The following is a 19,686-nucleotide window of genomic DNA, read 5'->3' on the forward strand; positions in this document are numbered from 1 at the left end:
TAACTCCGAATGTTAGCTCGCAGATGCTAACGGCAGGCCACACATTGTGCTTTAGGAGAGGGGTACATTTAGCCAAGGCTTTCAATTTATATAGGCTGATAATCTCAAACTGGACTAGTGATCATCTCAGTTTAATACTTCCGTTACAACCAATCTAACAAATGTATACTTTCAGATGGAAAAATTAAATAATGAGTTGATACAGGCAATGTGGCATCTTTTTAAAAAAAAGTTGTCTCAGGCTGAGTAAAAGCTATAGAAATGCTTTATTGAACATGCTAATCTGTAACACTGAACACAAACTGAACAAAGCTTGCAAAAAAAAAAAAGTAATCATCACTGGTCCCACATCATGATGGGACCCTTCAGGACGACTGTCCTTCCCATATAAACCCAACAAGAAAAGGAGAGCTTGTTTGACAGTTGCCACTGCTTCCTAAACCCATTCCTGAGAAAACCATTTCCCTGATTTAGAAATTTTAACGTCAGTGTCATGAGTACAGCAGAGCAGAGCTTTGTTTAATAAAGTAAGGTATGAAAAACACACTCTTGAATTGCTTCATAGGAATATCAGGTTTTCTTTTTCCATACAATCCCCCAGACCCCATCTTTTCATCCGAATGCTCTTTACCAATTACATTTAAGTGAGACAAGGTTAGTAAATAGGTGATGGTTACTGCAGTGTTTAGTGTTGGTCTAGGTGACATTAGTGGGTCAGGGCTCTTGTTAATTGTAAAATATATGAGAATTAACTGAACATTTTCTCAGAAAATACTGAGTGATTCAGAATACGCATGTGGGCACTGTTTCACAGGAAGTGTAGCACAGACAACAATCACAGACCAGGGTCATACATAAAAAAAACGTGAAAGTTTATCAAATCAGAAATCATAAGAGAAACTCATCTGATTTTATACCAGCAATGAAAACATTTTAAAGTTCCATGCTACTCCTGTCAGAAATGTTTGATTGATCAGAAAATTTGGCTTCTGGTTTTCCATTTTTTACCTTGTCAAGCATTTTTGTCCACCATGCTTTTCAGCCAGTTTGTACACTAGCAGTAATTTTTACCTTCATTTATATCACCTGATGTTATTCGGAGCAGGTTAAATCTTCCTCATCTGCAGATGAGTTTATGTTTGACCTTGCCATTCTAGTAATCTGGGATTACACAATATGTAATCCATGTCTGCAAGGTTGTCTCAGAAGAAATGAGCTTCTCCACAACACAGTACACATTTAATATAGAGTGCAGGTGAGGGTTACAGTACACACTTTTTAAGGTAAGGACCTGTGCAAATGACAGAGAATAAATTCAGTCATATGGAATCACATCTTTCACTTCAACAAGGGGGAAAATGTCAAATTGTTTTCACACGTTCATTTCTTCATCTTGAGGTCAGCTTCTATGGCACAACGGCGCCCCCTGGTGCCACCATCCTGCAGAGAAAGACAGGGAAACCCAAATCTATTAGACCAGACTGGACACTGAACCGACACCAGTGCTTCACAAACGAATCCACAACAAGGAAGGAAAGAAAGAACTTACAAAAAGAGAAAGGAGGAAGGCAGGAGAGGACATGGAGACAGAGTCCTGTAAGAGAAGAACGATCTACATCAGAGCCGCCGCACAACATTTGATCGAGGTCAATGAGACTGTTGTGCTCGAATGCGTCTTTCAGAACATCACACTTCTGTAACTCGGCCGACTCAAACTGATAAGAAGGCTAGGCTCATCGATGTCAGAAACAAAAGGGGTTCTAGAAAAGACGGATTTCTTCACGGAATCACATATGGAGGTCCGCCTTCAGCATTTCCAGTGCTTCACACACCTTTCAGATGGAATGGGGCCGCTGGGTTCTCTATAGAGAGGTTTTAGGTGGCAGGGAGATGGATGAAGTTGTGCTTCTTCACTTGTCCCAAAACTAACACTAGTTTCACCTCAGATGCTTTTCTGTGGCTTACCATTTTTCAAAACGCAAAAAAGTTGTTTAAGTCTCGTCTCACCTCCACCTAAGTGAACAACAAGTCGTCTTTTTGTCAGAGTCAGCTTTCTATCTTATTTATAACTAGTTCAACGGTAACACAGCGTTCAATATCAGATGTAACTAAAGTGTTGATGTTGATGTCTGAACTTCACTTGTATCTTCTACCCTTAAATCAACCTGTTGATGCGTGTTGTCTCACTCTTGTGTCTTTTTCTGAACTCTCTGCTTTTGACAAATGTCTAGTGAAGCACCTTGTCAGTGGAATCCTGTTTGCGTGTGTTTTCACGGCCCCTCAGGCTCTTGGCGGTGATGCCGGACTCTGACGTCTCCATGATGAGCTGCGTGGCTAGAAACTGCTGGATCTGCTCCAGGACATCGCGCTGCATCTCCACGGCCATGTGGTACACGTCATGATCCAGGCTGTTGTACATGACTGCATTCTGAAACATCAGCATGATTTCTCTCTGGAACTCGGCGGTGGTTCGGATAAGACCCGTCTCAATGTTCTTCTTTATGGTGGCCAGGTCCATGGGCCTAAAGGACCGAAGGTAATGAGAAAGTCTGTGTGACGGATGAGCTGTGAATGTAGTTATATAAAGTATAACACGTGAAACAAATGATATGCTTACCTGTGCACAATACTGTGGTACCCAGGGGCAATTTCCTCTGTTACTGGCTGCAGAAACACATTTGCATACCTGCGACAGTTGCACATTAATTACTTGTTTCAATAATAACACAAGACTCAACCCTCTGAGCATCATTGACTGGTAGTATTGTTAGGAGTCACAGTCTGACCTGTGATTGGCTGCTGCCCGCCACACCAGCATTATGGCTTTCTTCCAGATCTTATGAGCCTGTAGAGCTTCAAGGTCTTCACTGCACATTGAACTGTACAAAGATAATAGGTAAGGGTGACGACAATGTAAAATTTACACTGTAAATAGAAAAGATGAGAAGGAAAGTCTTATCGAGCACAACCTGATCTACAGCCGAATCTGTGAGGAACACATTTTGCCAGATCATGAAAATGAAAACCAGCCGTCTCATCTTAAAACACGATCTGTGAGAAAACTTCACCGCTTTCTCTTTAAAGATTTCATTCATTTGCTGTATTTATCTGAAAGTGTCTCACTCACAACTGTGACGAGGCGGGGCTGCTGGGGATGGAGTCTGCATTTGTGTGGAGCTGCAGAGATATGGAAGCTGCTTGCGGGCTAAACCGATCCTCCCCATCTGGCTCGGAAGAAAATCTCTCCATCGTGTCACCCTCTTCTTCTCCACATTCCTCTAAACCATTGACCTCGCTGTGCACTTTAATCCCTGAGGGAGTCTTTCCTCGCCCAACACTTGTTCCATCCACTGCCTTCGTGTCCAGCAAAGAAGAAAGATATAAAAGAACCGTAGAGCTATGAATCTGCATTTTATGGCACCATTAACAAGCATCGTGTTCGCTCCGCTGGATGTTATACCTTGGATTGTCTTCCTGTCAGTGTGTTAACTTCTAATACTGAGTCTGCCGGGACAGAAAAGATTAATAATTAGATGAAAATGTAAAATAAAAAACTGCAGGCCAACTTCATGTTATGCAGCAAGGGAAAATCTAGTCTTCATGCGAGGGTGTGCATACTGTACCTCCATGGGGTTCCTCTGATCTTTGCCGTTCCCATTTCTTACTCTCACGTTGGATGGTGACATAGGTCTGATGCACCATCCCCCTGGTGTCCAGTCTCTTCGCCTCAGGCTGTGGAGGTGTTCCAGTGTGGCAGTGACGCAAGCTCTTCAAGTCGCAGGAAGATGAGGAGGTGGGGGTGAGGTTCCTCGGTCCCGTGGAGAATGCCGCAAGACAGTTTTCTCGACTGTTGCACAAAGAGGAGAGCGAGGCCAAAGTCCTACCCTGAACTTCAGACGTTTCTGTCTTCTCCCCCAAGCTGCTGTGAAGAGACGGGGTTGGCAAGGACTGAGCGACCCCTGTGGGCACTGAGGGGTAAGACTCGTGGGGCTGGAAGGGCCCACAGGCACTGGAAAAAGCGTGGCCGTTCTCTTCACACAGTAACAGAGCAGCCTCAACTGCAGCTGCATCCAAAGCCTCCACAGTCTCATCTGCCTGGAGAAGATGAGAGAGGACACTAGTGATTAAATATTAAGCTTTCTTTTCACATTTGTTATTCCCATAGAATTCAACACATGAGGAGAACGTTGTCATGACTCAAGAGGTAATACATTCCTTTAAAATCTCACGCAGGTATTACAGGTACTTTTGTTCAGGTATTGTCAGTAGTGCTGCAAATGTATTTCAAACCATTTGTGTTTTTCATACTTTGTCCTCAATGATGGCAATAATGTCTCCCACTGTCTTTAGGTCCAGCTCATCTCCCATGTAGGTCACAGATCCATCCTCCTCACTGAGCTCTGACACCTTATCCTCTGCAGAGACGTCTATCTGCACCTCTGCAAACAGATAAGATACAAATTTAAACAAGGAGCAGTATCAAAATAAGTAAATTTATGCATTTTCTATTTGTACTGTAATTAAACTGTAACAAAACATTGGTTGACAAATTTAGAGTCTGATATGAAGAATATAAGGTGAAGCATGTGTTTGATGTGTTCAGTGCTTTTGACAGATGTGGACCAACCTGTGTGTACTGAGGCAGCAGAGTCGACAGAAACAGGTGTGGCAGCAGAGAGAGGAGCCATGGATGGGGAGTCTGCACAGACCACAAGATCTAACGGGGGAGGGATCTGGGTGGGACCCGGCTCTAGGAGCCGAGAGAGCATGGGGGCACCTGCCGTTCAAGCATTCACATTAACAGGACAATGCAGATTTGAGATTAGCAGCTGTAAATCCTGTGTTAGCACACAGCCAACACAAGGAAACAAGAAAATATAATCGATTCCACTAAAACGACCCACTTCTCCTTTATTGGATTTAAATGTCATGAACTCAATGATATTCTGAATCTTTCTCTGGAATCTCAACACCTGAGATTGCTTTTCTCTGTCCGTCTATCTGACTATGTTCAAAAGAGCTGAAAAATGTTTTGATCGATTACAATAACATATCTGGATGTGAGTATGATTGAATTAACAAACAGTTTGTATTGTAAGACTTTCTGTGATTTGTAAAATATAATAGATAGATATATTCCAAAATAATCCCAAGGAAATTCAGGGCGACATCTGCTCACAAAACATACAAGATAAATACACATAACAGTGATTAGCACAGACAAAAGACGTTGCACAAATTTCATAATTAACATGACATAATTAGAACAACAGAAAAACAGAGGAACCTAACATAAAAAGGAAGCATAGGAACATGACAGAAGCATTAGATGTAGACAATGTAGGATCAGAACACGTGGATGAACCGAGCTGTAAACTGTCACTAAGGACCCCAAAAGTATCCCACAGTGCATCCCCAGTGCGTCCCAGGCCCCCCTAGTCTATCCCTTCTCGGTCGACCTTGATGACCCTGTGGCTTCGGCCCCCCTCCTTCTTAGAGATGGCATTATTTTAAAGAGATCAAGAATATTTAGTCTGCTTAGATTTACGAATGATGACTCATCTTCTCTATATCATTTACTATTTAAAGCAAAATATCAAGAATTATTTGAATGACTAAATATTTAGAACTTTAATGTAAGACCTGTTCTACTACCCTTTAATGTAATCTTGTTTTCTATGTAGACAGGTCTCTGATGACTGTTTACATTAGAAACTATTTCCAATTTGCTCCAATTGTAATGGTAATGGTGTTGGTGGAGGCATGTGCTGTTGGACTTTCTATTTTTAACTTTACATTTCTGTAGCTCAGTGTGAAGAAGCCTGAACTCTATGCAGTTGTCTGTACCTGCTGCCTGGGAGAGAAGCTGACCAGGTGGACTGAGCTGCACATCTTGTCCTCCTGTGGCATTGACTGCGGACAGCTCCCCCTCCCCAAGCTGAGACACAGTAAATAAAAAAACATTTCACAACTGTTTTGTCTGTTTTATGGTTCATAAACTCCACGTCATGTGACAACATTTATGTATCAACCTCTACACTTCTAAAATGATGATTCCCACACAATTTTTTACACTGATGTTCATTTCATACATACAAATCCATATAAACATCTGATGGGGACCTATCTGTGCTTATATTATATATATTAATTTACAGCCTACAGGTGGCATCACAGGTTAGAGCAGAAATGTTAGCAGAAGAATGTGTGAAGGAAACTTTAAGACGAACTAAAAGATAAACAACAGAACTCAAATAAAACAAGTGGATATTTCTAGACAGCCACTACTCAGTAATCACTGCTGGAGACCTTTGGTCTGAGATGGAATGGAACTAGTTTATACTTCATAAAGCCTTAAAGTGAAAACTGCCAATTAAGATTGAGTCATATGTGAACTGCTGACTGACAGATTTTTGATGGCTGGATGTTTTCAGGATTAACAAAATGTCTAGAAACTTCCAAAATTGATTTATCGACCATAACACTTAGCATTGTGCCACAAAGTGACATGTATGTGATGTCTGTCTAAGTCTCCTCATGTAAATGGTGTACATCAGGGACCTGGTATTGATATTGGTGCATTTTAACTAATCACAAAGGTAAAATAAAGACATGCTGTCCCGCAGACAGGGCTTTGTACATACCAATTTGAAATTTGTGGCCAAAATATTACCCTTCTTCAGTAACTCGGACAGGAGCGGGGATGGCGACGGTGTGGCTTTCTGGACCAGGCGCGTCTTCTGGGTGTGGTCATCGAAAAGTGAGCTGTGGTTTAAGTTATCCTTACCAGGATCAAGGGGCGCAGAGATTGTCATTAACCTGACGACCGATCTTGAATGCTACAGAAGGGGGGTGGGGGGTGGGGGGGTGAAATCATGTTCCATAACACTTTCAGTGATAAATGCAAAGTCAGCTCTTATATTAAGGCGTTTCTTGGGATGGTAGGGAATATTAAAACAATGTTTGTTAGGTAATTAACAAAGCTCATGTTATTCAAGTCAGTTTTTATGCTCACATGTATTTTTAAGGTGCATCTCAAAGTTTAAAACTCTATTTGGATTTTTAACATAAGCTTTACATTTCCTATTAGTATTTTTTATGCCGCAAGACATTCATGTGATTAAAGGAAAGGAGTGCAGACCTTTTATAATATTCAGTGACTTACATTCTTAGCCGAAGCAAGATCCAGCGTCAAGCACTCCAGTGGCTCACCTGGCCTGAACTCCTGGCTCAGGGAGCAGTCTGAGGGGGAACGGATGGTGATGCCTGACATTTGCTTAGATGCGTTCTTTGCCACCTGCCTGGCTGGAAGAGGGAGGTCCCGCAGAGAGAATATTTTCTTATCAGTCATACAAAAGCTGATATTTAACTTCCACTACTGGATTATTATCCTGTTTATAGTCAGACACGCTAGCACTAGGAATCTGCAGAAGCTAATCTAACAGTCTACAACATGAAATACTGAACACTGCATCTGAGTGAAGAATGTCACCTAGACGGATTATATTTAAATTGCTTGTTAGTGTAATTTTTGTATTTTGCATAGTTTTAGTAACCATAATATTTAAAAAAAAAAAGTTTCTTGAATGTGAGAGATATGTTCATTAAATTTTAGGAATTTTATGTTCTGTTAACATTCATTTAAGATCAATCCTACTCACAAATGAATGTAACTTTAACATATAACCAAAAAAATCACAAAATATTCAAATGAAAATCCTTCTAAATACAAAAAAAACACCACTTCAGCAATTGTTTGTTGTGTGCAGAAAGATTCCTGAAAAAACATTCCACTTTGTTCGAGACAAGGACATAAATACAACTGATCATATTCCCTTTGATTACTTTATCATTTATACCAGTGTGATAACGAGCTAACCGTATGCATGTTGTCCTGCTCATGAGAATAAATTACTGAATCTGACTAAAACCATCTGAGGCTGGGAGAACAAATTGACCAAAACTAGCAATGTTGAGCTGAGCCTAAGAATACTATCTGAAATGAATTAAATGGGGGTTTTTTGGAGGCTCTGAACAGAAAAAAAAAGTTTGTTAAACAAATAAGACATGGACAAGTTATTCTTTTTTCTTTTTCAATCACTTCTACAGATGATAATGTTTTGTATATAATGTGTGGAGCATATTAACATATAATTACATATTTTACCCAAAACACCCCTTAAATAAGGAGGAGATACCCTGATAGGCAGCATCTGTGTTTTTTCTTTTCAGCTGTGCTTCCTCCTCTTCCAGCTTCTTCCTCCTAAAAGACATACGATCATTCTAAACATTACAAAAAGAGATTTATAATAGAAAAACAGATCAGATTATACATTTCTAGCATCTTACTGCAGAGTTTCCTCCCATAACTTTTCTAATTTGGAATCTAGATGTCCTGCTTGAATCAGTTCAGCCTCCCTCTTTAGCTTCCTGTGAAAAAATTGACACATCAGCCAATATTAGCACAGATACTGGCTATTTTCTGGTTATTTGTGTTCATGGTTTTAGAGGTGATGCCTCTGCACCTGTGCTTCTCCTTCGTCTCTTTAATCAACTTGTTAAGTTCTTCAATCCTGTCAGCGGTCAGCCTCCGTACTATCAGATCCTCTATTGTCTCAGTCCCGTCTCCTTTTTCACCACGCTTCCTCCTGAAGTTAAGTACATTCTTAGTTATTACTGTTCATTCAGCCGTGTACTCTGATACACCATCAATGCATTTGTCAAAGCATTTGTTAAACAGTACAAAACTTAAGATATATTGGCCACATATTAGCTCACTTTGGGGTTTCTGTTGTTTCTAGGAGCTCGGAGTACTTGGAGGCACAGTGCTAAAATAGAGCCAAAAGAGAGTCAAGGGTAGGTTAGTGATGACAAATAGAATTGGGTAAACCTGCAGCACATGTCACAAACGGGGCTTTTGTGTTCTACAAATGTCAACCTGAATTGTACCGTACCTTTTGAGAAAACCAGTCAGGTGGTCGCCCGGATTCTGCAAATGGCTTAATGGCTCGACTGACTGATACCCTGCAGAAATGAAGACAATCCGAGTCTTATTTAAATTAAGTTTAATTTCTTCTGAATCTAGTATGTCCATATTTATTCTATTAAACCTTTTTTAGTTGCGGATTAATGCAAAATATATGCAACTTAAAGCCGGCATGCACTAGGAAACATTGTGGAGTAGTATGTCAGGCCATCACAATGTAGATTCTATTGTAAATTATGGTTATTTAATCTTATGGACATGTATGACAAGAGTGTGAGGAAAACAGCAAGACCTAAAAGGGAGATAAAAACCCTGTTAGGGGCAGTAACTAAAGTCATTTCTACAGTTCAGATGTCCTTTAGGATATTCTGTTCAATTATAACCAGTAATACAATATGAATAATATTGTATGACATCAACTAAAATATATGTTTATTATTATTATTAGCTGACACACGGACAACAAGAGACTGGGAATGCTCAAAAGTGTGTAATTGGATGACTTCAGAGGATAACTGATAACACTTTATTGGTTATCAGTAACAGGTGATATCATCACTGACAATGAACAGGGTCCTGCGATGAACTGGTGACTTGTCCAGGGTGTACCCCACCTCTCACCCGGATTCATATAAAATGCTGAAGATGAGACTTATGAATGAATGAATGAATGAATGAATGAATGAACTGTCATCCCGGAAGGTCTCAATTCACAAATAAAATTGAGAAGACAATCACAGAAAAAAATCATTGTGAGTAAATAGTCTGGCATTTTTTTGACACACAATTGCACAAATTTGCAGATGTTCATGTACATCTGTGCAACAATTAAGTGCACCTCTCTCATGACGCACAAAGTACAGCAACAGAAACCTGGACAGCTAGGAAACTGAAGTTGTAAGAAAAGGTATCAATATAACTTTCTTCATAGTTGTCTTTATACTGTACTCAATTGAATTTAGGTTTGAAATATAAAAAATTACCTTCTACTTTTAAGTGGCATTTTATGTAACATCCCTCCTTTTTTAAAAACTGGATGAGAAGATGTCCCCTCTGCAAAAATGGCAGTGTAAATGTGTGACTGTTAAATAACTCTGAGATTTACAAATAAATTCACAATAAAAAACAATCAAATAATTAAAAAAAAATAAAAAAATAAACCAGTACCAGTTCTGGTCTCCACTCTTCATGACAGATGTGGCCAAACACAGCTTCTCCCTCACTGACCATGGCTCTGTTGGTCCAATAACCAGCAGCTTGTGTTCTGGGGATGCGCAGGAGAAGGCATGATCCATGCTTTATGTGGTGTAACCAGTATGTCATGTATGATCAAACTCTCTGGTGTCTCTCTCAGGCCCGGTACTGACATTACTCTTAATCTCGGTTTTAATTCTATGACACATACAGTTAATCCACAATAACAGGAGTTGACTATGGCCAGAATCAGCGCACTGCAAGCGTGACGTGTAAACAGTGTAAACGTAAATCAGAGTCACTCCTAATTTAAATGACACTTGACAACTCATAATAACAGCCATTAATCAGGAGGACGCCACGGGAGGCTGAAGACTGGAAGTATGGAGCGGAACGGAACGGAACGAGACCACACGCTGCTAACGGATAGCATGCCATGACATCTACTACGTGCAAACATTACTTACTCCCAATTCCGTTTGCCATCTTCCTGTCATCCCCACATCCTATACATCCCGGTAGAGAGACACGCAGCGGTTAAAAACACTGGCGGAAAACGACACACACGGACCGGCAGAGCTCCACATCAATGAAGGTCCCGTTGTAACCGCTGAGGCTGTCCGCGGGGCTCCGGTAGCTAGTAGCCGGATCAGCGCCAGTAGCCGGATCACCGCTGTCTACGAGTCTCGTGCGTCCGTTAGCTCTCGGTAACTTAAAGATTAACAGCTAACGAGCTAGCAGGAACACTCGTCTGTGACGTTCTCCATGAACACAGCAAACAGGTTTTCTCGTTAAACGCAACAGGAAAAAAATCCACCACATAACAACTGGACGAATAATTTTGCAAAACTGCATTAACTATCGATATTTATCCTCTTTTTTTCTTTTTTTTAAGCTAGCTGAGGTGAACAGGGGCGTGTCTAGACATACGGCGGTCCTGGGGCCAGGGCCCCCACGTTCAAATGACAAGTATCAACACTCGCGACTTCACCTCATCGCAGATTTTTGGAGGGCAGTCACGTGATACCGTACGCGCATTTTTATTGGCTGACGGCAAGTGCGCTATGTTCCATGAGTCTAGGACACAAAAGTGCTTTGGGAAAAGGTAATACAGATAGAAGGTGGTTTAATATCAGTAATGGGAATGTTCATAAACGTTTAAATTACCGTAAATAGTAAGTCGTTCTATCGCGCGTGGTTCCTGGAACGCATTACCCGCGAGGAACGAGGGTACACTGTACAGTACTGTATTAGTGAAAGTCCTTTGGTGCTGTTATCTTCTCTGTCATTAGTTAAGTACTAATAAGTACTGATATTAATGAAATGAAAAATTGAAGGACAGACAAACACTCACACCTACCGGCGATTTGGAACCGGTCAATTCCCCTGAAGCGCATGTTTTGTGAGGTCGGAGGAAGCCGGAGAACCTAGAGCGAACCCAAGCAGACACAGGGAGAACATACAGACTCTAAACAGAGCGGGACTCGAACCCTGAACCACCTTACCGTGCGGCGACAGCGCACTGCAAGGTTATGGTTATGTTAATTTTCCTCATTGTAATAAAAGCTATTTAGGTAACATCTTTTATTTAGCTTTTCATCTTTGATAACAATTCCTTATTTTTATCATCACACAATATGCAAATATCACATTCTAAGTCTGATCATTAACTTTGTTCTAGTTTATATTTATATTTTGTGACTAGCTAGATTTTCTTTATATCGATGAATATGTTACAGAACATGAAAAACTGGTTTGTGACCAGTATTATTAGGCAAAATAAGCAACCAGATCATGCTGGAGGGGGGGAAACTTTATGACCTTGTCAGGTCTGTTTAAAATATATCCAGTTATTTTCATTACAAGCACCTGACATTGAAATGTTTTCAGGGTATTTCAATTGTAGTATAATTTATGGCAAACTTGTGGTTGCTGCACTTTGCGTTGCCATGATTATGCACGTTCTCTTGTATTTTTAATTTTATATTACAAAGTTATTTTACTGAGTGTTAAGTTAATTTTCCCTATCAAATTCTTTATTTAACTACATTGCTCTTAATTAATAGGGCTTTCTTTGAATGAAAGCTGCAGCAAAAATTGCTTTAAATAGACTTAAGAACAGAAACCATGTCATGCAGCTCTATGTATTCACAGTTTGTGTGATCTGAGAGGCTGGAACAGTCATGGAGACTATAGGCTTCTTGCACTTATGCATGTGACACAACAGTGACCCTGCTTTTATATGAGCTAAATCTGTTTGTGTATCTAGGTACATTCTTTTAAGAAGGAAGACAGTGAATATGGACTTCGCCCTTCCACCTCTGAGATGACATATTTGTCAGTCACAACATCAACAGCTTCTTCATTCTGCTGTTTGCTGTTTGTTCCCTGACTTTCCCCACGTGGTCTCTTATTCACTAAATAGCTTTGCCGCAAAGTACAACAGCCCATTCTGTTGCTGTCTCTTAACTACCTACCCCATGATTTTTTTTTTTTAGCTTTTTCTTTAAAAAAAACTATGGAATTATCTTAATATGATTGTTTTTGGAGTAATTCCTGCGATTTTATTGATGCATAAATAGTCATAAGTAATTAGTTCCACCATGGACATCTATATTGTAATATGCATTGGTAGTCAATTACACAAGAACTACTGTACTCAATTAGTTTTTCCACACACAAAAAATGCATCAGGTGGGTACCCCATTAAATTTTAGGTGGATTCAGCAAAAGGTGCAGAGAGAGGTTTTGTGGGAATGCATTTTTATATAACATCTTTAATTACCGTATGCAAAAACTTAATTGAATTGCATGTTGGGTTAAAAAGCCATGCAGGATTGCTCAACCTATGCAGAGGTGTACTCTTCTCACTGTTGTTCTCATTTTGGTTTAACTACATACTTGTGACACTGGCAATAATAGTAAAGCCTTAGCAGAGCTACACATTCCTGGTCTGAATTATGCAACACATCCCAGTGTAAATTATATTTATGGCCCTTATTGACAGAGGTTGGTTAGGTGAAATAGCAGCTCTATTTTTCATGTGGTCCCACATCCTCCACAGAGAGAGACAGGGAAACAAATGTTAATGAGGCCCTTGACATTTCAGTTCGTTCCACTGCCACTTTGCCCCCCATTGTGATGAGGAATAACTGTCAGCTCAACAAGAAAGACTGGCAGCAGCATGGAGGATACAGTAGCTGTGACTTTAGTCAAATAATGATGTTGTCTGAGAAGACTCAGACCGTGTTAGAAATTCAGTCACTTTTTATTTATCAAACTTCTATTGTTTGTTCTTGTAATTGTAGCAAAGAAATTAACCTGTTTATATCTAACCTACATCTAAAATTATGCATAAACAGAATGACGTAATAGAAAGTATAAGAACCTGTAATAAACAAGCTGCTTGAGTTTTGTGTTTAATTCTCTACAAATATTTTCATTCTATTCAACAGTCATCATTTAAGTTGATGCCTGTTGGTGTTTTACTGTCATTGATATGATTTAATTGTGCCACATGATACAATTATTATAAACACAAATGATTAATTATTGCTGCTCATGAAACAGGCTCAATGTGAACAAAGTGAATGTAGTTGCAAAATATAAATTCAAATTCTAATGACTTAATATTTTCCTAAAAATTAATCGCAAAGAAGAAAATTAAATTAAATCCATGGGAAACAAATGTCTCCATTCTCTTGAGAGCTTGCTCATTATAGTGTAATATCCCTTGGCATCCCCGTCAGGTGTTGAAAGATATATGTCTCTATGTTAAATCACATCTAATTCTCATTATGACTTTAAAGAAACAATTTTCAGTGTTTTCATCTCTGCTCGCCTGTGAAATCTGAGGAAGGTGAATGATGGAGACTCAGGAGATGAAGGTCACACCACATGTTGCCTTTAGCTGCTGCACGGAGCCCATCTGGGGGCAGAACCACAGCTTATTACTTGAAGGAGGGAACCTATTGAAGCCTTCCTCCTCATCTTTGCCATTAATCTCACTTCGTTTGTGACTGTATGTTGTTGTGGAGGACCCTCTGGAAGACGGGCAGACTTTCACTCAAGGAACTAAAAGATCGCTGCTGGTCTTGAGGTGAGCTTTGTGATGATTATCAGATACATCTAGAGATTTTTTTTAATGTACAGATTCATGGAAACATGTCAATTTATGTCTGCATACTTATGTTCTGAATGTGGATTGTACAAGTAAGCTGAATTATTTGTATTAATTTCACACTTGCAGTAAATAGTCACCTATTGTTGACCAGTGATGCTTTTCATGTGCTGCTGTCTAGTTTAAACTAGACTAATCTGTTGCTGCTGGTTGCAGCTGAGCAACACAATAACAGCTGTCTAGAAACAACAATAGTGAGATTAATATTAAAACAAGTGCAATTTTATATATATATTGCACAAATACACTTTGCATCTTGGGGAGGAATAGGATGATTTTTAATGTTAGGTGTATTTACATTGTCAGCCAGCAGCCACTGTCCCCTGAGGATGATGCTCTGCCTCCCCTCCCCTGCCTCTCCCCTTTGAGACCCTCCCTGTGCCACTTGCAGCTGAGACCCAGGGAGCAGAATTAATGAGCAAATTGAAACAGACTCCAACCATGACTCAGATAACTTCAATACATCTTCACACACAATGTTTACTGTGTGAACTGTAGAAATGTTGCCCTGTTAGTGTTTTAAATATCCCCCTTCAGTCATGCATTTTTATTTTTTTTGTTCGTTAACACACTTTTTTTGCTTAAAAGGTGTAGGATGTCCAACAATATGGCAAAGATTGCAGATGCAAGAAAGACTGTAGAACAACTGAAACTGGAGGTCAACATAGAGAGGATGATGGTGAGTCAGCACTTAATGGAATTATGCAGCTCATAGTAATGGATGTGTTTGAAATCGCCTTTGTTAAAAATAGAAACATGCTTTGGTGTAATATAAATAAGCAAAAATAAAAGAATGAAAAATGTCCATTTAACTTTAGTGTCAGAAAATAGATGAACATTCAAATGTATTTAAAGTTGCTGTAAAGCAATACATTTTTAACAATACCCACCGATGAAAAACGTTTTGTCCTTTCCTTGGCTAATGTTAGTTTTAGAGTGACGCAGGACAAGTTATTTGGGTATGAATAAGAGAATAAACACACACACACACACACACACACACACACACACACACACACACACACACACACACACACACACACACACACACACACACACACACACACACACGCACACAGAGTAACTCAATCTTCTTGCACAGGTATCCAAAGCAGCAGCTGAACTGATGGCCTACTGTGAAAACCATGCCAAAGAAGACCCTCTAGTGACACCGGTAGCTTCTTCCGAGAACCCATTTCGAGAGAAGAAATTATTCTGTCTGATTTTATAACACACATAAAGCACACACAAAATGAGACAAGTGTACAAGAGAAATGTCACACTGACACTTTTTAATTAGGGAATTCAATCGCAAACATGATAAGAAAGCATTTTGTTGTTTTGCTAAATTGTTTTTTGCAATTTATGTATTTCTCCGGTTACTAAATGTAACAAAATGATCATAGTGAAAATAAAAGCAATAAAGGGTTCTTGAAAATGAGTGCAAAGTTTATTTAAGGGTCTCTCTTCCTGTTCACATGTCTGAGCTTACATATTAACTCATCTGCAGCACTCACAAGCTGGCACTACATGTCTTTTGTTCAAAAAATGAAAAGGTAAGATAAATTAGGTTTATTGACATTATTGATTGATATGTAAATACAGCATATTTAAATGTTTAATCTACACCATGTTTTTACTTTTTTTTCTTTTTTTTTTAGATGCAGCTACCTCATTATCCTAGGACCTAAAGTTATTTTGCACTCAACACAGAAAGTCAGAAATTAAAAGTCTTCAATCCAAAATTGTTCTTCTTTTCCGTTTATTGAAGAGTTTGGAATCATACAGCATACAAGAAATCTTGGATCTTGGAGCCTGTGTTGCTCCAAGATCCACAAGCTTCTGATGTTTCACATGGTTTCTATTATTTCATACTGAGCGCAACAGCCAATCAAACTGCATTAAAATGGACTTCTAAACATTGATTTATCGATTCATATAATTTCCCCAATACAAATGCAACACAGAATTTCTTCACTCTAGCAAACACTTTAACTTAAGTAATTCTAATATAAAATGGTTCTTAGACTATGAATGGTGTTTTCCATAGGAATGGCTTCGACAGCCTACAGGTGTTGTTTTTCCACCTGCTGCTGCACCTGTTTCCCAGGAGGTTGTCTCTTTGTCACAGACACCAATGCAAATGAGGGGTGTGGTTACATGATGATGTCATTTCAGAGCCACAGAACAAATAACAGGTCTACCCAGTTTCTCAGAAACAAGTGTGCTCTCACTGACAGCTGCCACACTTCAAAGATTTCCCAGCACCTCCCCAGGCTTTATTTAGCCGCTGCAGAGAATAAAGGTAGGTAGAAATCTATTACTATTTATGTGTGGCACTGGTGTCATAATAAAAGCTTTTGGTGGTATTTATGGAAACTCCAAGTGAAAATGTGCGAGACAGTTTAATTGTGGAAAGAAGAGATAAGGAAGATGATGACAGATGGGTAATTCAAGAAAAACTTGTTGGACTGGCAGAGAAATCTTCAGAATGACTGAGTCACACAACTGCAGACAATGACAGTAGTAACAAATGGCACCACTGGATTAACAGTGTGTTGGTGGCTGAAAACACTCATGTTAAAGCAGTTAGTTTCATATAGACAGGTTACCATGCATGTTCATTTACAAAATAGCCACGTTTAGATTGTGTTCAAATTTGTAAGACAAATGAGAAGCTCACCTGGACTCTAGCCTTGCCTCACAGACCTTATCAGATAAAATACAGGATATAGCAGCGGGTGAAAAATTGTTTCCTCATTCCCATCGCATGATAGATCTTTTTGTATGTTGGGACTAGTGAGCGCACTATGAAGAGAGATGCACTAGTATTAGACTAGATTAAAGTCTAACTCAGTGGCATTTTCATTTGGTATTTTCATGTGAGGATCTATTCAACCCTTTTCTTTGCAAAAACCGTTGTGCAAGTAGAGTTATCTGATGCGTGAAATTCTGTTATGGAGGATATCTCATTATTAAATGACATTTGTAATTGTTATGTTTCCAGATGCCATACAACAAAATTCTGAGTGACAACTTTATCATAAACTAGAGTCCACTGGAATTCAAATGAATATGCTAGATGGACAAGCCTTGTGCAAAATATTTTAATAATAATTCAACTTGGTTCACATGAATGTTGCTGGTTGCTTAGCTGCTGTATAATTCTTCATTTTTCAGTCTTAACGATGGCCAACTTCGGAGGACACGCTATTCCTGGCGTCTTCTTTCTGTTGTTTGGCTTTTGGACAACAATAAAAACCATCCTCCACCATTACTGGAGGACACATCAGCAGAAAGGAAAACCACTCATGCCACCGGCCTTTAAAAAAATGGAATACTTTGAAGGAGGATTTGCAGTCTTTGCTTCATTCTCGGGTCAGTTTTTGTCTACGTTTGCAGAAACTCTTTAAACGCCTGCTCTTGAAGGGTCTCTGATTGTCTGATCCTGTCCCTCCTCAGGTATTATGGTTGAACAGTTTGTGGTAGATGGGCCACATGCCCACCTTTATGACACAGTCAACAGCTCATGGGTGAAGCAGATGAACTGGCAGCACAGTACCATGTACATGTTCTATGGGATCTATGGAATAGCACAAGTTGCATGTACAGTATCCAGTCTGGTGCCGATTGGTGTCAATAAACTTACCCTTTCCTTGGCTTTTTTTGTTGAAGGTAAGCCATCAAGAGGAGAGGTTTTAATTTGATTCTTTGACATCATTCATATTCTCTGCTGGTTTTTATTCAAGCCATATTTTTTGAACTCTTCTGTTTGATCTAGGCTTTCTGTTTTATTTCCACGTGCATGGTCGGACTCTTCTGGATGCTCACTGCCATTCCCTCCTGCTGGTGTCTGTGTTTAGTGCCGCTGCAGGCAGCATGTTGGAAGTGTTCATAAGAAACAACATTATTGTGAAGCTGTTCAATGCATGCATGTTCATCCTACAGGGCTCGTGGTTCTTTCAGGTAAAAAAGTCAAAAAACATACAACCATATTAAAGTCTACTAACAGGTTCTCTGTACACCTTGCATTACAGGAAACCATGAGCGTTTTTTTCTGTTTTTATTTAATTCCTTCAACTGTTCTATTTTATTATTTAAAAATAAATGAAAACTGTGTATGAATATGGACTGAAAGAAATTCTAACCGACCATTCACCCGATGAACCTCAGACCTGTCTTCTTGTCTTTATTTTTTAAATATCTTTTTTCAGTTTATTCCTCCATCACTTTTTATTTCAGATTGGTTTGGTTCTTTACCCACTGAGTGGACCAAAATGGGATGAGACACTACACAGCAATGCCATGTTCATCACGATGTGCTTCTGTTGGCACTTAGCTATGGCCATGCTTTTAGTGACCTCGACCTGCTGTATGGTTTGGTTGTAAGTAACCCATTCTTTACTTGTACATGTTGTAAAGCTAATAGTTACTAATGCACTATAGCTACAGGTTGGCCCAGACCAGGGACACTTTACATTATATTTAACATAAAGAAATTAAATGTTTCCCACTTCTTTAAGTACATGATGCGTCTTTGAAAGGAGCAGTAAATTGGTGGTATTTTATCTATTCAAATTACTGAATAGTACTGACATGTTTGTTGGGATTAATTCCATTTTATTTTCATATTTTCCTTCGCATGGTAATGAAAAGATAGTTACACAGATGAGAGAATAGAATGGGACAAACTTGTTTCATTTACAATGAATCTCCTCAGGGCTCCAGCAGCCAGGAGTTTAGGTCCACAGTATTCATGTTTAAGGCGAGCTCTTGCATAAGCAACACGACTGAGCAAATAGATTGATTAAGCTTTTGTGTTGTAGTCAACTCTTCCTAAAGGAGAATCTGTATGTTTGAGGTCCATTAAAAATGCTGAACAAGTATTGACATTTTGTTTCTAAGGCTGAATATTTCCTTATATTACTCATGTGCTTTTTTTATTCACGTTCCAACAGCATCATGAGGAGGTTCTCAGGAAGGAGAAGAGATATAGAGATTGGAATGCGAGACACATCCAACAAAAACGGTTCCCAGAAGGCTTTGCTGGAAGAATCAGACGAAGAGTGAATGCATGGTTACCAATCTTTGAAGTGTTACTTCATTTTGTCTTTTATCTGTTGTATTTTGTGCATTTTGTTGTACAACAATTTTTTTAAATAAAAAAAACACAAATTTGTTGAAATCTAGATTCTTATAGTCTGTATTATATATCAATGTACTTTTTAGTTCATGACCAGCTGTCAAAGTAAACATCATGTAAAGAAAAAAACTGAAACAAATCAACACACAACTTTTGGATAAACCAGAATGAAGTCTCACTCAT

General features: G+C 39.2%; 3 protein-coding genes across 6 annotated transcripts; 2 read left to right on the forward strand and 1 right to left on the reverse strand.

Moving 5' to 3' along the window:
- Window positions 1–251: 251 nt before the first annotated feature.
- On the reverse strand, window positions 252–11,035 carry LOC137606227 (bromodomain-containing protein 8-like). Of its 4 annotated transcripts, none has more exons than XM_068331391.1 (20): window positions 10,648–11,035; window positions 10,154–10,250; window positions 8,955–9,024; window positions 8,779–8,828; window positions 8,526–8,648; window positions 8,350–8,430; window positions 8,199–8,263; window positions 7,166–7,305; window positions 6,645–6,839; window positions 5,848–5,938; window positions 4,628–4,699; window positions 4,309–4,439; window positions 3,624–4,095; window positions 3,461–3,504; window positions 3,128–3,354; window positions 2,787–2,879; window positions 2,618–2,686; window positions 2,240–2,522; window positions 1,550–1,594; window positions 256–1,440 (listed from the first exon to the last, which is right to left on the reverse strand). In XM_068331391.1, exons 1-20 carry the CDS (start codon window positions 10,664–10,666, stop codon window positions 1,381–1,383), a joined length of 2,427 nt encoding a protein of 808 aa, XP_068187492.1. In that variant the 5' UTR covers window positions 10,667–11,035; the 3' UTR covers window positions 256–1,380. The 4 variants fall into 4 exon arrangements, with proteins under 4 accessions (XP_068187491.1, XP_068187492.1, XP_068187490.1 ...); XM_068331389.1 differs by having other exon boundaries at window positions 4,628–4,777; XM_068331390.1 differs by lacking the exon at window positions 1,550–1,594 and having other exon boundaries at window positions 252–1,440; window positions 4,628–4,777.
- Window positions 11,036–14,200: 3,165 nt separating this feature from the next.
- Window positions 14,201–15,591, forward strand: gng8 (guanine nucleotide binding protein (G protein), gamma 8). The gene is made up of 3 exons (XM_068331681.1): window positions 14,201–14,279; window positions 14,949–15,039; window positions 15,463–15,591. Exons 2-3 carry the CDS (start codon window positions 14,956–14,958, stop codon window positions 15,589–15,591), a joined length of 213 nt encoding a protein of 70 aa, XP_068187782.1. The 5' UTR covers window positions 14,201–14,279; window positions 14,949–14,955.
- A 968-nt stretch (window positions 15,592–16,559) lies between these two features.
- Window positions 16,560–19,549, forward strand: tmem45b (transmembrane protein 45B). Its single transcript, XM_068332039.1, has 6 exons — window positions 16,560–16,665; window positions 17,541–17,738; window positions 17,823–18,035; window positions 18,142–18,326; window positions 18,603–18,745; window positions 19,319–19,549. Exons 2-6 carry the CDS (start codon window positions 17,549–17,551, stop codon window positions 19,428–19,430), a joined length of 843 nt encoding a protein of 280 aa, XP_068188140.1. The 5' UTR covers window positions 16,560–16,665; window positions 17,541–17,548; the 3' UTR covers window positions 19,431–19,549.
- Window positions 19,550–19,686: the final 137 nt, after the last annotated feature.

The sequence above is a fragment of the Antennarius striatus genome, chromosome 13 (assembly GCF_040054535.1).
Source record: "Antennarius striatus isolate MH-2024 chromosome 13, ASM4005453v1, whole genome shotgun sequence".
NCBI lineage: Eukaryota > Metazoa > Chordata > Actinopteri > Lophiiformes > Antennariidae > Antennarius > Antennarius striatus.

Excerpts from the sequence above, each read along its gene's own strand:
- tmem45b (XM_068332039.1), top strand. The coding sequence starts at position 17,549 with ATGGCCAACTTCGGAGGACACGCTATTCCTGGCGTCTTCTTTCTGTTG. Across the intron at positions 17,739-17,822 it reads AGTCTTTGCTTCATTCTCGG|GTATTATGGTTGAACAGTTT; the intron begins GTCAGTTTTTGT and ends GTCCCTCCTCAG. Across the intron at positions 18,327-18,602 it reads AGGGCTCGTGGTTCTTTCAG|ATTGGTTTGGTTCTTTACCC; the intron begins GTAAAAAAGTCA and ends TTTTTATTTCAG.
- gng8 (XM_068331681.1), top strand. The coding sequence starts at position 14,956 with ATGTCCAACAATATGGCAAAGATTGCAGATGCAAGAAAGACTGTAGAA. Across the intron at positions 15,040-15,462 it reads TCAACATAGAGAGGATGATG|GTATCCAAAGCAGCAGCTGA; the intron begins GTGAGTCAGCAC and ends CTTCTTGCACAG.
- LOC137606227 (XM_068331389.1), bottom strand. Across the intron at positions 4,440-4,627 it reads TGCTGCCTCAGTACACACAG|AGGTGCAGATAGACGTCTCT; the intron begins GTTGGTCCACAT and ends ATCTGTTTGCAG. Across the intron at positions 3,505-3,623 it reads ATCAGAGGAACCCCATGGAG|ACTCAGTATTAGAAGTTAAC; the intron begins GTACAGTATGCA and ends CTGTCCCGGCAG.